We start from the raw sequence: 12,061 nt of genomic DNA, 5'->3' as shown, positions 1-12,061 counted from the left end.
GGATATACTTGAAGGTGTATAGATGTAACTACCAATGTTCGATGGCTTCACCCCACCAAGAAAGTTGATCAGTGGCCAAAAATGGTTCTGAGGTGTGTCCATCGTTGTTCATACCCTCCCTCCCTGTGAAGACACCTAGGTGACGATGGTGAAGTGTAGTTGACTCCACTACCCAACGTACCCTCTTCTTGTCTGACTTCCATATAACTGAATAGAGGAATCTGTCAACCAAGTACCCACTAATGTTAAGGGGATACCTGGGGGTCCAGCGAGAGAAGGGAAGGTACAAAGCATCCCAATGGTAATTGAACCACGTTTGTGTACCTGCCGAATTCCCAAAGGTGAGCTCATAGCCGTATTTCATCAGTTCCTCCCTAGATTCTTTACACGTGTGCAAAAGTGCAGGTATCTGTGTATTACTGCGAAGGAGGTAGTCGGCCCGATGAAAAAACTACAGATAGTATCCCCCCCTCCTTAGCCACTCGTCGAGCGAAACACCGACCAGTCCAAGACTCACGGCGCGGGGTGGCGTAGCGAAAACATAGATCTTGATGCGTATCTCTGGGGGAAGCTTTCCAAAGCAGGTGAATGTTTGGCAAGCCATGTTGAGATTCGGAAGCCTGGCGTTTAGTATGTGGTAAGAAAGAAAACCAAACAACACTCAAGGCCGGGTACTGCCTGTTTATATAGTTTTGTTTAAGTTGCTGATCAAAACCATAAATCACTGGGCTTCGACTAATTGGTCCGACCCTCGAGAAAAAGAACTTTCTTTGACTTTACACCAAACTCTGAACGAGAGAGTTTGGGGCGAAGTCAAGGAAAGAACTCCTTCTCAAGGGTCCGATCAATTAGCCGAAGTCACCAGGCCAAACTCTGATGTGATGTTGTTGGCAGCAGGACAGTGATTTCGACCGAGATAGAGATAGTAACGGCGAGTGAAGCGGCAAAAGCTCAAAGTTGAAATCTGGCTTTCGGGTCCGAGTTGAGATTTGTAGAGGATGATTTTGATGCGGTGTCTTCGGAATTCTCTGGAATGGGACATCATAGAGGGTGAGAGCCCCGTCTGGTTGGATGCCAAATATTTGTAAGTCTCCTTTGACGAGAGGTTCGTCTGGTGTTGCAACCGAGAAGTGATAGCGGGCTGCATAACGGCTACGCAGTGTGGGCGCGTCGCAAAGCGTCGTCTTCGTATGCGAGTGTTCGGGTGTAAAGTCCTTGGGCGTAATGAAAGTGAACGCAGGTGAGAGCTTCAGCGCATCATCAACGATGCTGATGTTCTTGGATGGAGTTGAGTAAGAGTGTGCGGGGCCGGGCTTGAGAGAAGGTGAAATGAGTGTTGGCAGGTGTAGGTGAGCAGGTCAATATTCCGGCACTCGGATGTGGGTTTTGCGCGGCAACGCACTGAACGCTGAGACGAGGGCGGGTGTCCAAACAGACTTCTCCTTTCTCCTTAAGAGTATCTTGCCATGATATCGGTTTGTTCGGAGTAGGTGTTAAGATCGTGGGGATTCGAAACATTGTGTCTCATGGCCCACCACCACATTGTTGAGTACCCCAAGGTGCTAGAGACGCATCCACAAGTATCTGGCTCTTACGCACCATTTAGAACGTTTTTTAGTAGTCAAAAATGGTGCTGGTCCTCCATCTTTGCCGAGGGCTTTCCCCGTGAGTCTGTATTGTGCACAGTCATTTCGGTACACAATCCAACGTACCCTCTTTTTGTCTTCTCTCAATAAAGTGGGTTTGGCACCTGGTCTATTCACAGGAGGAATAAAAATTCTGCCAAAATGTTCAGTAAGATACAGGGCGTCCCAACGATAATTGAACCACGTCCGCGGAGAGGTTGACTCTGTCCCAAACGTAAGCTCATAGCCATGCTTCACCATTTCACTCCTCGACTCTCTACATGTATGCAATAGCACAGGGATCGTGGTACGGCTGTAGATGAATACTGCCTCACTCTCACGCCGATGCGAGAAGTAGTTGCCTCTTGGTTCAGTGCCTTCTCTCTTCGTGTACTCTTGTACGAAATCATGGTAGTTAAGGGCCCGTTTTTGTAGGAATACGACACGAGGTGGTGTAGCCAAGATATAGATCTGGGTGCGTAGCTCTGGGGGAAGCTTTCCAAAGCAGGTGAATGATTGGGTAGTCATGGTTGACGTTTCGAGTTTAATGTGTGTGGTACAGGGTCGGCTGCTAGATAAGAGACGTTGTTTGCGTACTTGTTCCCTTGGTTGGGAATCTTAAGGTGTGGCTGGATTGGGCCAGCTCTGGTTTTCCGGTTGATGTGGTGAAAGGAAGAAACCCTAAAAGACATCCGAGGTTGGACACTATTCACTTTTATAGCCAACTTCTTAAGGTTCTGGTTAAAAGAGAGTGATTGCGGTGGTTATAAACTGTAAATATTTAGGTTGCAGTATAAGTAGTTAAGTTGGTTCTTTACATTGTCATGAGTGGCCCTCAAATGAGTTTAAACTTGAGATACTACAAATAGGTTTTTTTATTCTGGAACAATCTTTTTTTGTCCGTTTTTTTTCTTCTTGTCTCAACCTTATCATCCACTGACTTCTTTGTTTTAGATGGTTGCCTGTGCTTGTGTTTGACTTGCTTTATGTCGATTGGGGATGACTTCGCCGATACCAAGAAACTTACTCACCGGGAAATTCCGCGATCGCACGGCTTGGGATACTATCCTTGATATCCAAAATGATGGTCTTGAGACGTTCAACTAAGCTGCAAATATAGGCCGTCCACCATGTGGATAGGGTTTCCGAGGGCTGAGACGGGGCCAGGTGAGGATCACCTGGGTAGGGAGCGACAGTGGGAATTCGGCGTATCAATATCGTCTAGCCGCCCAAAGGCAAGCTCCTGACTTGAAGCCGATTGACGTTCAGATGAGCGTCGTAAGCCATAAGAATAGCCTGCTCTTCCCACTCATATTTGCCACATGTCGCGTGCCCACTTTGGGGGTGTTGCCGACGAGTGGGCTCTCAATCGATGGAGATGAACCCCTAGGCTGGGTTAGAATGCGATAGGTCTTAGCGGGATGGGTTGACATGTTGTCATGATGTTTGTTCCAGGCTTCAGGGAGGCCGGAGCAGGTACCAATACGACAAAATGAACGCCGAGGCCGGACCGTCTGATGCTGGGCCATCTAATCAGGCTGATCTAGACCAGATAATGCAATATGGTTACCAGGACATTGCAAAGAAACTTTCTTTTATATGCGAGTCAAAGTCAACGGACGAATGCCCAGTGTCGAGCTTCTATGCGGGCTTGGAGAGCGTCGTGTCCTCCCTCGGGTACCCAAATAGTTCGTTGCTTGGTGAGCTCTGGGGTGAAGGTGATGTTGAATTTGTGACAAATACACCCATAGAGCTCAGGCGAAGAAGACAAGACTGGCGCCGGTCGCACCAAGGCTTCAAATAAGGCATACGACCCTAAGAAGCATGGTCCGCAAGTCGTTTAATGCCCCAAACAGTCCACAGGGGAAGAATTGGGGTTAAAGCCCATGAGCTACTCCTGTTGCAGGACCTTTGCACATAACAGACGAACCTATCATCGAGGCAACGATGAAATCACAACGATTGATGACGTCTGACCTGGGTAAAGTATAACGTAAGACATGGGATATGTGGAGTTCAATAGACAATTTCTGTCAGCAATCGATGGGTTACGATACAGGGATTTAGTATTGAGATTCTGAGTTCCAAAATAGATCGACTCATGCGTCGCCATGAGGCAAGTCGACAAAGATAACTGTGCCCCATTGGAGGCGACGGTCTCCAGGCTGCCACCCACTACAGCACCAAGGATATCAGTGATCCTGGGCTGCTTCGTTTTGTTTTTGGGCTTGTGAGCCATTATTGGGGTGGTCCGAATCTCAGGGTCGACGGAAGGCCAACCTATGACCGTCCCTATAGAAACAGCGCACCCAAAATACATCGGCCAATATGTCGCCACGGCACGGTCACGAAATCCCGCGGTAGCGTGTTGATGGTTCTGAAGAGGATATTGTTCAGCGCGGAGATGTTTGTGATGTTGTCAGCATGAAGGTGTGTATCAGCCATGATATGGGTGGCTTCCAGAACTTCCTGTCTCCAGATCAGTGCAAGAACAATCAACCCGGGCCGACGGAACCCTCAAGGGGGGTGGTAGAGAGGGGGAGACCCCATGGACAGAATCCATAGGGAATCCCCATCTACCATGCCCTTGGGGGCCGGTATCCCAGTAAACAAATAAACAATAAACCCAGATAACTTAGTAGTATCTATTCTTGCGCGACTTCGGCGGTGGTGGTTTTGGTGACCGATTGCGTCTCTCGGGATTGTTCAGTTGAGTGGGGTGACGACGGATGGTGTCCGATGAAGTCAAAGGGTCTTCGTCACGACGTCGAGAGTTAGGTGGGCGATTAACTCGATCCATGTGTTCACCAGACCAAGCGTAAGGAAGCGGGTCTTTGGTCTCCGAGAAATTCTTGCCAGCTTCGAATTCATCGCGTTCAATGTCGGTCATATACTGAATTGCAAGGACAATTTGCAGTTCAAAAGCCGAATCATTACCTGCGTTGTGGACCATATAGTCCGTTGTCTCTGTCTCTCTGTCTCTCCCGTCCCAGTACCTGAGGCCGAGTGCATGCATACTCTCGCTCGGGGTTAGCCTGTGTGGTCTAGACGGCCTGCGCCAGGGCGAGCCATTGAGTTCGTCGAGGGCCTCTAAAGCCGGCGCGTGTGTAGTGCCGTATAACGGTCGTTTGTTCCATTGCTGGACACTATTCGAAAGGCGCCAGAAGACGTTCATTCTTTTAATAAAGAGATGATACTGTGCCAAGACCTGTCTGGGAACGTAGATGTTAGTGGAGGGTTCATATATGTTATGGCTTGGACATAAAAAGTCCGAAGCACCAGGTCAGTTGTCGTCTGGGAACGACAAGACAAGCCTGGGAAATCACGTACAAAGTTCCATAAAACATTGGGAAACTTGTCAACAGTGGCTTCGATATTGATCTGATGAAATTAAAATCTTATTATTAATACTTGTATTATGGATAAACTTTTAGCTTCATGGGAGTCGTTATTGAGGTGTAGTATAACAAGTCTTGCCTGTCATAAACAAGACAGAGATATTACAGCAAAGGTCAAGTTTCTTATTAAAAAGGGAGTCGATGTTAATGCGACTCACGGCGGTTTAGACGAAACTGCATTATACTATCTCATATCCTGGGGACCAAGGGATCGGTGTAACTAGCAGAAAGAGTTTAACATACCTTGCGGTAGTGGTGCTCTTAACCTATCAAACATTCACCAAGATCAACTTGGTGCTATCCGCTATCTTATGCTCCATGCAAACGGCCGAGCCTGTTAACAGACAGAATTTGCAGTTAGCCTCAACTTACTAAGAAAACTTGACAAAAGTTAGTTTATCGAGTGACAGCCTAACTATTGCGTCGTCAGCAACTTTATTCGTCAATTGATTGACTCGCGATGACTCCACTGATGATGTTTGCATGTGAAACTTTTGTGGACGATTGGATTTGCATCAAAGTACGATTCATGACATGAAACAATGACGCCTCGCACTAGTTAAACAAGCTTAAGGATCTTTATAGTCTTTGAAAGAGATGCCAGTAACCTTGTGAGGGAATAGTATTACTAGACTGAGATAGAAGCATCACCACAGTTCAAACGCAAACCCACATAAACAAACATGAAACGTAAAGACGAAAAAAGGAAACTGGATAATTCTACGCCGCCGACGGAATATCTATCTCTGTCGCGCCTCATGCAACATCAGGGGTCCCCTTGTCAATACCGGACATGTTAAAAACAAAAGTCGTCCGAAGAAAAAAGTCCACGTCATATAATGATTATTTATACATACCACAAACAAGAAGAAGGCTTGTGATTATTGTCTTCGTTTGTTTACATGGAAAGAAGAAAAGAAAAGAAAATGAGGCTTCCATTTTCTCTGTGCCCGATGCAACCCAACAGGCAACCCGCAGAACTTCAGGGGCATCTTAACTGGGATTAGCCAGCCGGTGGAAAGGGATCCGCCTGTGCCTGGCCGCTACCACGCTAATAATCGGGGGAACACGATGAGCGGGATGGACCTTATTACGACAATATGATCGCCAATGCTTGTACATTATTGCCCTTTGATGTTTTAGACATACCTTCGGATAGAGAGTAGATACAGACAGTGAATAAACAGATAGATACAAAGTGCAGTCAACCTCAACTCGTGGCATCCGACTGACAATCCGGAGCTACCCCTGTCCTAAAAACCCACTAAACATCATCAACGTCTTAGCGCAATCTAGCGTGTTCGCAGGACCCCACTGAAGCCCCAAACTCAACTGGACTGATCTTCTCCAGAGAGACGGGACGGTACTGTACCTCGCATGTAACCCCTGGAGATATCATTTCTTCTTTACATTAGCCTTGACTTTAAGCGAACAGTCACGTCGTTAAAGAGTTCACGCTCTTGTCATGTATCTCTTTTTCAATATTCTTTACTCTAATTATTCAATATTTCTTTCCGTGTACTACAATTGACTCGTATTTGACTGCTGTAACTTTTGTCTGTTCACCCGCCTCAAATCGTTAGTTCCCGCCGCCATCCCATCCGTCCCGTAGGTCGTCCACCAGACAACGCTAGGACCAAAAAAACATCCTCTCTCCAAACCCCGATCCTTGAAGCGAAACCCCTTGAGAACAAAGAAAACCATCCGTCTTTGTCTCACTTTGTTCTCGTCCTGTCTTGCATTCCTTTCTTTAAAGACATCTACAGAACCTCCATCTTGTTCCCCTCGACAAACCCGCGCTACCACCATCACATTCTTCATCATGGAGGATTCTTCACAGAAGCGCATGAGCGTCTCTCGGCCGTCCAAGCTCCCCGTGCCTAGACCAACTTCTACAATCCCAAAGCCCACATCTTCTCTACCAAGACCAACATCAGTCATCCGTGCCTCTCCTTCTAGGGAGAGTTTGGGTGGTGGTGAGCTAAGAAACCCAAAGCTTCGACCGTCCATGTCAAGAGACCAGCTACGATCTTCACAACCAGATCTTCAACAGCGAGTTCAAAGGCTACGACCTACAGCCTCCAGAGACCAACTCGTTGCCCCAAGATCAAGACAAACCTCGATGATCAACAGACCTGCTTCATATGTATCACCAGCAAAGCCTCCTCAACGAATTACTTCTGCTGCGTATCGACCAGTAGATCGAGAAGCCGACATCCTCGAAGAGCGATCTACTACACCTGAATTTGATCCTCCAGGCGGAGCTGTTGGACAATTCGAAGGAACAATCTTTCCTCGTCAATTGACTCTGACAAGAAGACCTTCAGAGTCTTTTGCAGTTTCTCCCCTTTACGATCCACCCGACAATATCTTCAACCCCAACCAAACAAGACCCCGAACCGCTTCGACCGATGAAGATGATAGATCAGATACACTCAGTGCTAGTTCTCGAAGGTCAAGACCTTCTCTGTCACAGAGAACCATCGAGACACTTGCCAATTCTTCTCCTGCCTTGAGAAAGACGTCAAACTTCTTTGATCCAAACATGACAGGACCACGATCAAGAGCGGATAGTGGTGCTTCTCGGCCTGGCTCTAGTTATGCTTCAGATGGCTCATTGAGATTGAGCCGACCAGGTTCTAGCTCCGGTCAATCCGATCATGGCTTTCCAAACTTTAGATCTTCGGTCAACAGCTTTAAAGCGCCGCTGGATCCCATCGATGGAACGCCTCGAAAACGGTCGGGTACTGTGATAAGAACAACCCCCAATACTCGAGCGGGAGCATCCAAGCCACCACCCTTTGGCGATGCAAGAAGTCCAAGTCCCGGCAAGATAGCTATGCCTTCACCCATGTCAGCCCCCAAGCCCCTGGTTATCCGTCCGGGAAGCGCAAAGGCTCCTGCCAAGGGTGTATTCAAGAAGCCATCTCTTCCTGCACTCAACAAAGCCTCTTTGCATGCGAGTTCTACCCGACGTGGATCTGTAAACTCGGTTTCAACTACTTCTTGGGATGGTACTATTCCTTCCAGCGCGACCTCGGTAACAGGCGAGTCCGCTGAGCCTGGATCACCACTATCAGCTCGCAAGTCCTCAGCTGCTCTACGTGAGCAAATCGCCAAAGCCAAGGCAGCCAAGCGAGCACAAATGAAACAAGCAGCTGAACTCGCGCAAACACAAGAGGGTGAAGAGGCACCAATTGTCCCTCATGATACAGGCTTCGACTTTGGCGTCAACAACGATGACCCATTCAATCTGCGCCAAGGTGAAGATCCCAAGAAAAAAGTGCTTCTCAACAGAGTTAGTGCTGCGAGGACGAGCGGACGGCTTAACATCGCTGCTCTGCACTTGAAGGAGATTCCTATCGAGGTCCTCAAGATGTACGACTTGGAGAGTATTGGTACCTTTGACGGAAGTTGGGCAGAAAGTGTAGACTTGACGCGGTTAGTCGCTGCGGATAATGAGCTTGAGGAGCTGGACGACTTTGTCTTTCCCGACAGCGAGCCTTCATCTTTTGACGAAGCTCAGGCTAGTCAAGGCAATATCTTTGCTGGATTGGAGACTCTTGATATGCACGGCAATCTTCTTGTCAATGTTCCTCTGGGTATGCGTCGGCTGACCTGCCTGACTTCTTTGAACTTGGTATGTACCTGACTACATCGTTATCTGTTCCCTGCTAATTTCATCAGTCTTCGAACCGTCTCACAAATAACAGTCTCGACACAATCTCGCAAGTCACTTCTCTTCGCGATTTGAGACTCGCAAACAACCTTTTCTACGGGCCACTGAACCCTGTTCTGGCAGGTCTCAGTGAGTTGGAGATTCTCGACATTCATGGTAACAACATCTCGGCGCTCCCTCCCAAGATCGAGAACATGTCGCGTCTTCGTATTCTCAACCTCAGCGAGAACAGCTTCGAGTCTTTGCCTTTCGACAGCCTTGCCACCCTTTCTATCACAGAGTTGAACGTACGAAAGAACAAGCTGAAGGGTACTCTCATCGAGGAGCCTATCGGATGTCTGCCTCAATTACACACTCTGGATGCTTCTGCAAACCAGCTGGAACGATTGATCCCATTAGGTGCCGCCATTGACTTTCCCGTTCTACACTCCTTGTCGCTGTCGATGAACAGACTGCAGGGACTTCCAGACATGACAGCCTGGGTCAACCTGTTGACCCTTTCAGTGGAAGAGAACAGCATCTCGGGAATTCCCAACAGCTTCACGAGTCTTGAAAAGCTTCGACATGCCGATTTCTCTAGCAACGACATCAGGGTGATTCCTCCTGAGGTTTCTAGAATGGACAACTTGACTATGATTCGACTCAGCGGAAACCCTCTCCGTGACAAGAAGTTTCTCTCCATCACTACCGAAGACCTCAAAGCTGTTCTTGCAAATCGCCTGGATCCCCCGCCTCCATACCAGGAGCCCGTCGATCAAGTTGGCATTTTGGATGTTTTAAAGGAAAACAAGGATTCGGATGCAAAGCCTGCATACGATGAGGAAGATTATCAGTCAAATGATAGCTTTGCTACACCTCCCACGAGCCCAAACCGATCTCGCTCGCATACAGTATCAAGCCGTCGCTCTAGGTCGCACACTCTGTCCAACCAGACTTGGCCGGTCAAGCCTGGCGGTATCTTGGATAGATCCCAAACTGAGTCTTCGTCGCTTCACCCTGTGGTTTGCGCAAAGGTGGCTGCTGAAAACCGCGTTCGCCAAATTTTCCTTCAGAACAATCTCTTTGCTACCCTGCCAAACTCACTTAGCTTCTTTTCCGAGACACTGACAGCTTTGTCCTTGTCGCACAACCAACTCGTCGGCGAAGCGTACTTGACTGAGGAGCTAGAGCTGTTGGCTTTGAGAGAGATCAACCTTGCATCCAACCATATCACCAATCTTCGAGCGCTCACTCAATTCCTCCACGCACCCAGCCTGGAGAAGATTGATGTCACAATGAACCGTATCAACGCTCTCCCAACAGACCTCAAAGAGGCTTTCCCCAACCTCAACGTCTTACTGGCTAGCAACAACCACATTGCCAACCTCGAACCTGAGATGATCAAGGGCATCACGACGGTTGATGTAAGCAACAACGACATCTCATTTCTCAACCCCCGTATTGGTCTTCTTGGAGGTCCTGGTCCCGGCGGACTTCAAAGATTTGAAGTCACTGGCAACCGATTTAGAGTTCCTCGGTGGAACGTTCTTGAGCGAGGTACTGATGCTACACTGCGATGGCTGCGTGGACGTGTACCGGTTGCGGAGATGGGTGCTTGGCAAGGAGAAGAGAATGAATCCGATGTGGATTAAATGGAATTTTGATTAGCGATGGAACAGATTGCGTGTCATGGGTTTGCTTCTATTCTTGGTATATATTTATCGTACTTAGTTTTATTACCTGGGGTTATATACCGTCATCATTTTAGGGATACTACCAATACACTCTTGCTGGTAAAGCTGTGTCTATATCGTTCCAGACTGTGAAGGGATGGTCATGACGGGCCATTGTCATGGCTTTCTGTTACAGCATGATGCATCTTGTCGTTGTAGTCCATGCCAACTCTTCCACTCTACATTGCTTGGTCAGACACCATCTCCAACCATGTGCAATCTCGCCTGATGGTTATTGCTGCTCTTGGCTTTCTTGTTGAAGCTGCGCCCGACACATTGGCTTTTCCCTCCTCGAGTCAATCAAGTGTAAAGCATACTTTATCAAGACAATTCACCTCGTCAGATCGCAACTCTGTTGCGCCAATTGCAAACCTCGAGTTTTACTTTACCTCAAAGTGTATTCCTGATGGCTAAGGTTTGGGGGACATATATAGAAGGCACACTCCTGCTCTCCATGAACCCAGCAACGAGTATCTCCCGCGGAAGGAAGGCAGTTTACATTCAGCCCCGAACCAAACATCCAACTCCATCAGACATTCAGACATTCAGACATTCAGACATCCAAACTCGTCTACAGAGATAATACAAAGCATCTTTTCTTGGACTACTCTCATCATCAAACACAAAACTACATCACCAAAAAAAACAATCACATCTACTACAATGCCTGTCTACCACACACCCCTCTTCATCGAAGGCCTAAGCCTAATGCCTCGCCACACCGACGACGTTCTCAAATCCCCAAACCCAGGCCCAGATGCAACCCTCAAAATCGTCGCAGCAGTATGGGCATTCGGATGGATCATGTTTGGCCTCATAAGCGTGGTTAGTCTCAACGCGCGTGGGAAAGCGGGTTATTGGGTGCCGGAGTGGTATCTCGACTCTGAAGGAACGAAATGGGCTAAGCTAAGCGTTGCTACGTGGTGGGCTTGCGTGGTTCTGTTTTGGCCGATTATTTGGATCGTTTACCTTGTTGGGATTACTTGGAGAGCTATTAAACGGGGGTATGGGAATTGGAAGAAGAGAAAGATGGAGTGCGAAGATGGTGATGTTTGAGGGGGAGATGATTTGGGTCTTTCGGTACTTGAGGTATTCTGTTTGGTCATTATCTTTTGGCTACAGTGCTTGATACATTCGTTTCAATATCAAGCAAGATTCTTTTCTATGTGAATAATTGGATATTTGTTTGAATGAATCGTGAGTGTGTTGATTAGCTTCATCCACCCCAGATTTAGTGAGAAACAAGCATCGTCAAACCCTGTCTTGGATTAGTAGCTCGTGAGCGGAAAAACCCTTGTTCCTAAGACCTTTCCAACAGCTCTAGTCTAGCTCCTCGTTTCTCTTTTCCAAGGCCAGCGTCACAAGCTTTCTTCTCTCGACCCTCTTGTGCATCTTGGTTACTTCCAGCATTGTTCCTTTTTTTAACCCAATAAATTGGAAACAAAAAGTTGATTGGCTTTTTTCTTGCTTTTTTTGTGGATACTGATAACGACCTTGTTACTGTGTCACTCTGTCACGGCGCGTGCGTTTTGTTTGAATCTAGAGGACCAACGAACAACATTACGACGCATCAAAACTCAAACTCTTTCGTGTTTTGGTAAATAAAAATCTCAACAAACAAACGCGTATAGATACAGCTTATGAACA

The 12,061-nt window shown here is 47.5% G+C and overlaps 4 protein-coding genes across 4 annotated transcripts; 2 read left to right on the top strand and 2 right to left on the bottom strand.

Moving 5' to 3' along the window:
* Window positions 1-1,621: 1,621 nt before the first annotated feature.
* Window positions 1,622-2,153, bottom strand: FSST1_009667 (2EXR domain-containing protein; the record flags this gene model as incomplete). The annotated part of the gene is made up of 2 exons (XM_083226662.1): window positions 1,622-1,657; window positions 1,713-2,153. 2 exons carry the CDS (start codon window positions 2,151-2,153, stop codon window positions 1,622-1,624), a joined length of 477 nt encoding a protein of 158 aa, XP_083085628.1.
* Window positions 2,154-4,260: 2,107 nt separating this feature from the next.
* On the bottom strand, window positions 4,261-4,800 carry FSST1_009666 (uncharacterized protein; the record flags this gene model as incomplete). Its single annotated transcript, XM_083226661.1, has 1 exon — window positions 4,261-4,800. One exon carries the CDS (start codon window positions 4,798-4,800, stop codon window positions 4,261-4,263), a length of 540 nt encoding a protein of 179 aa, XP_083085627.1.
* A 2,045-nt stretch (window positions 4,801-6,845) lies between these two features.
* On the top strand, window positions 6,846-10,333 carry FSST1_009665 (leucine-rich repeat domain-containing protein; the record flags this gene model as incomplete). The annotated part of the gene is made up of 2 exons (XM_083226660.1): window positions 6,846-8,663; window positions 8,711-10,333. The coding sequence occupies 2 exons, from the start codon at window positions 6,846-6,848 to the stop codon at window positions 10,331-10,333; spliced, it is 3,441 nt and encodes a 1,146-aa protein (XP_083085626.1).
* Window positions 10,334-11,077: 744 nt separating this feature from the next.
* FSST1_009664 (uncharacterized protein) lies at window positions 11,078-11,470 on the top strand (the record flags this gene model as incomplete). The annotated part of the gene is made up of 1 exon (XM_083226659.1): window positions 11,078-11,470. One exon carries the CDS (start codon window positions 11,078-11,080, stop codon window positions 11,468-11,470), a length of 393 nt encoding a protein of 130 aa, XP_083085625.1.
* Between the last annotated feature and the right edge of the window lie 591 nt (window positions 11,471-12,061).

The sequence above is a fragment of the Fusarium sambucinum genome, chromosome II (genome assembly GCF_050947815.1).
Source record: "Fusarium sambucinum isolate potato_lamoka chromosome II, whole genome shotgun sequence".
In the NCBI taxonomy this organism is placed as follows: Eukaryota; Fungi; Ascomycota; class Sordariomycetes; order Hypocreales; family Nectriaceae; genus Fusarium; species Fusarium sambucinum.
Note: the sequence above shows the minus strand (reverse complement) of the source record. Positions and strands in the feature narration are given on the sequence as shown.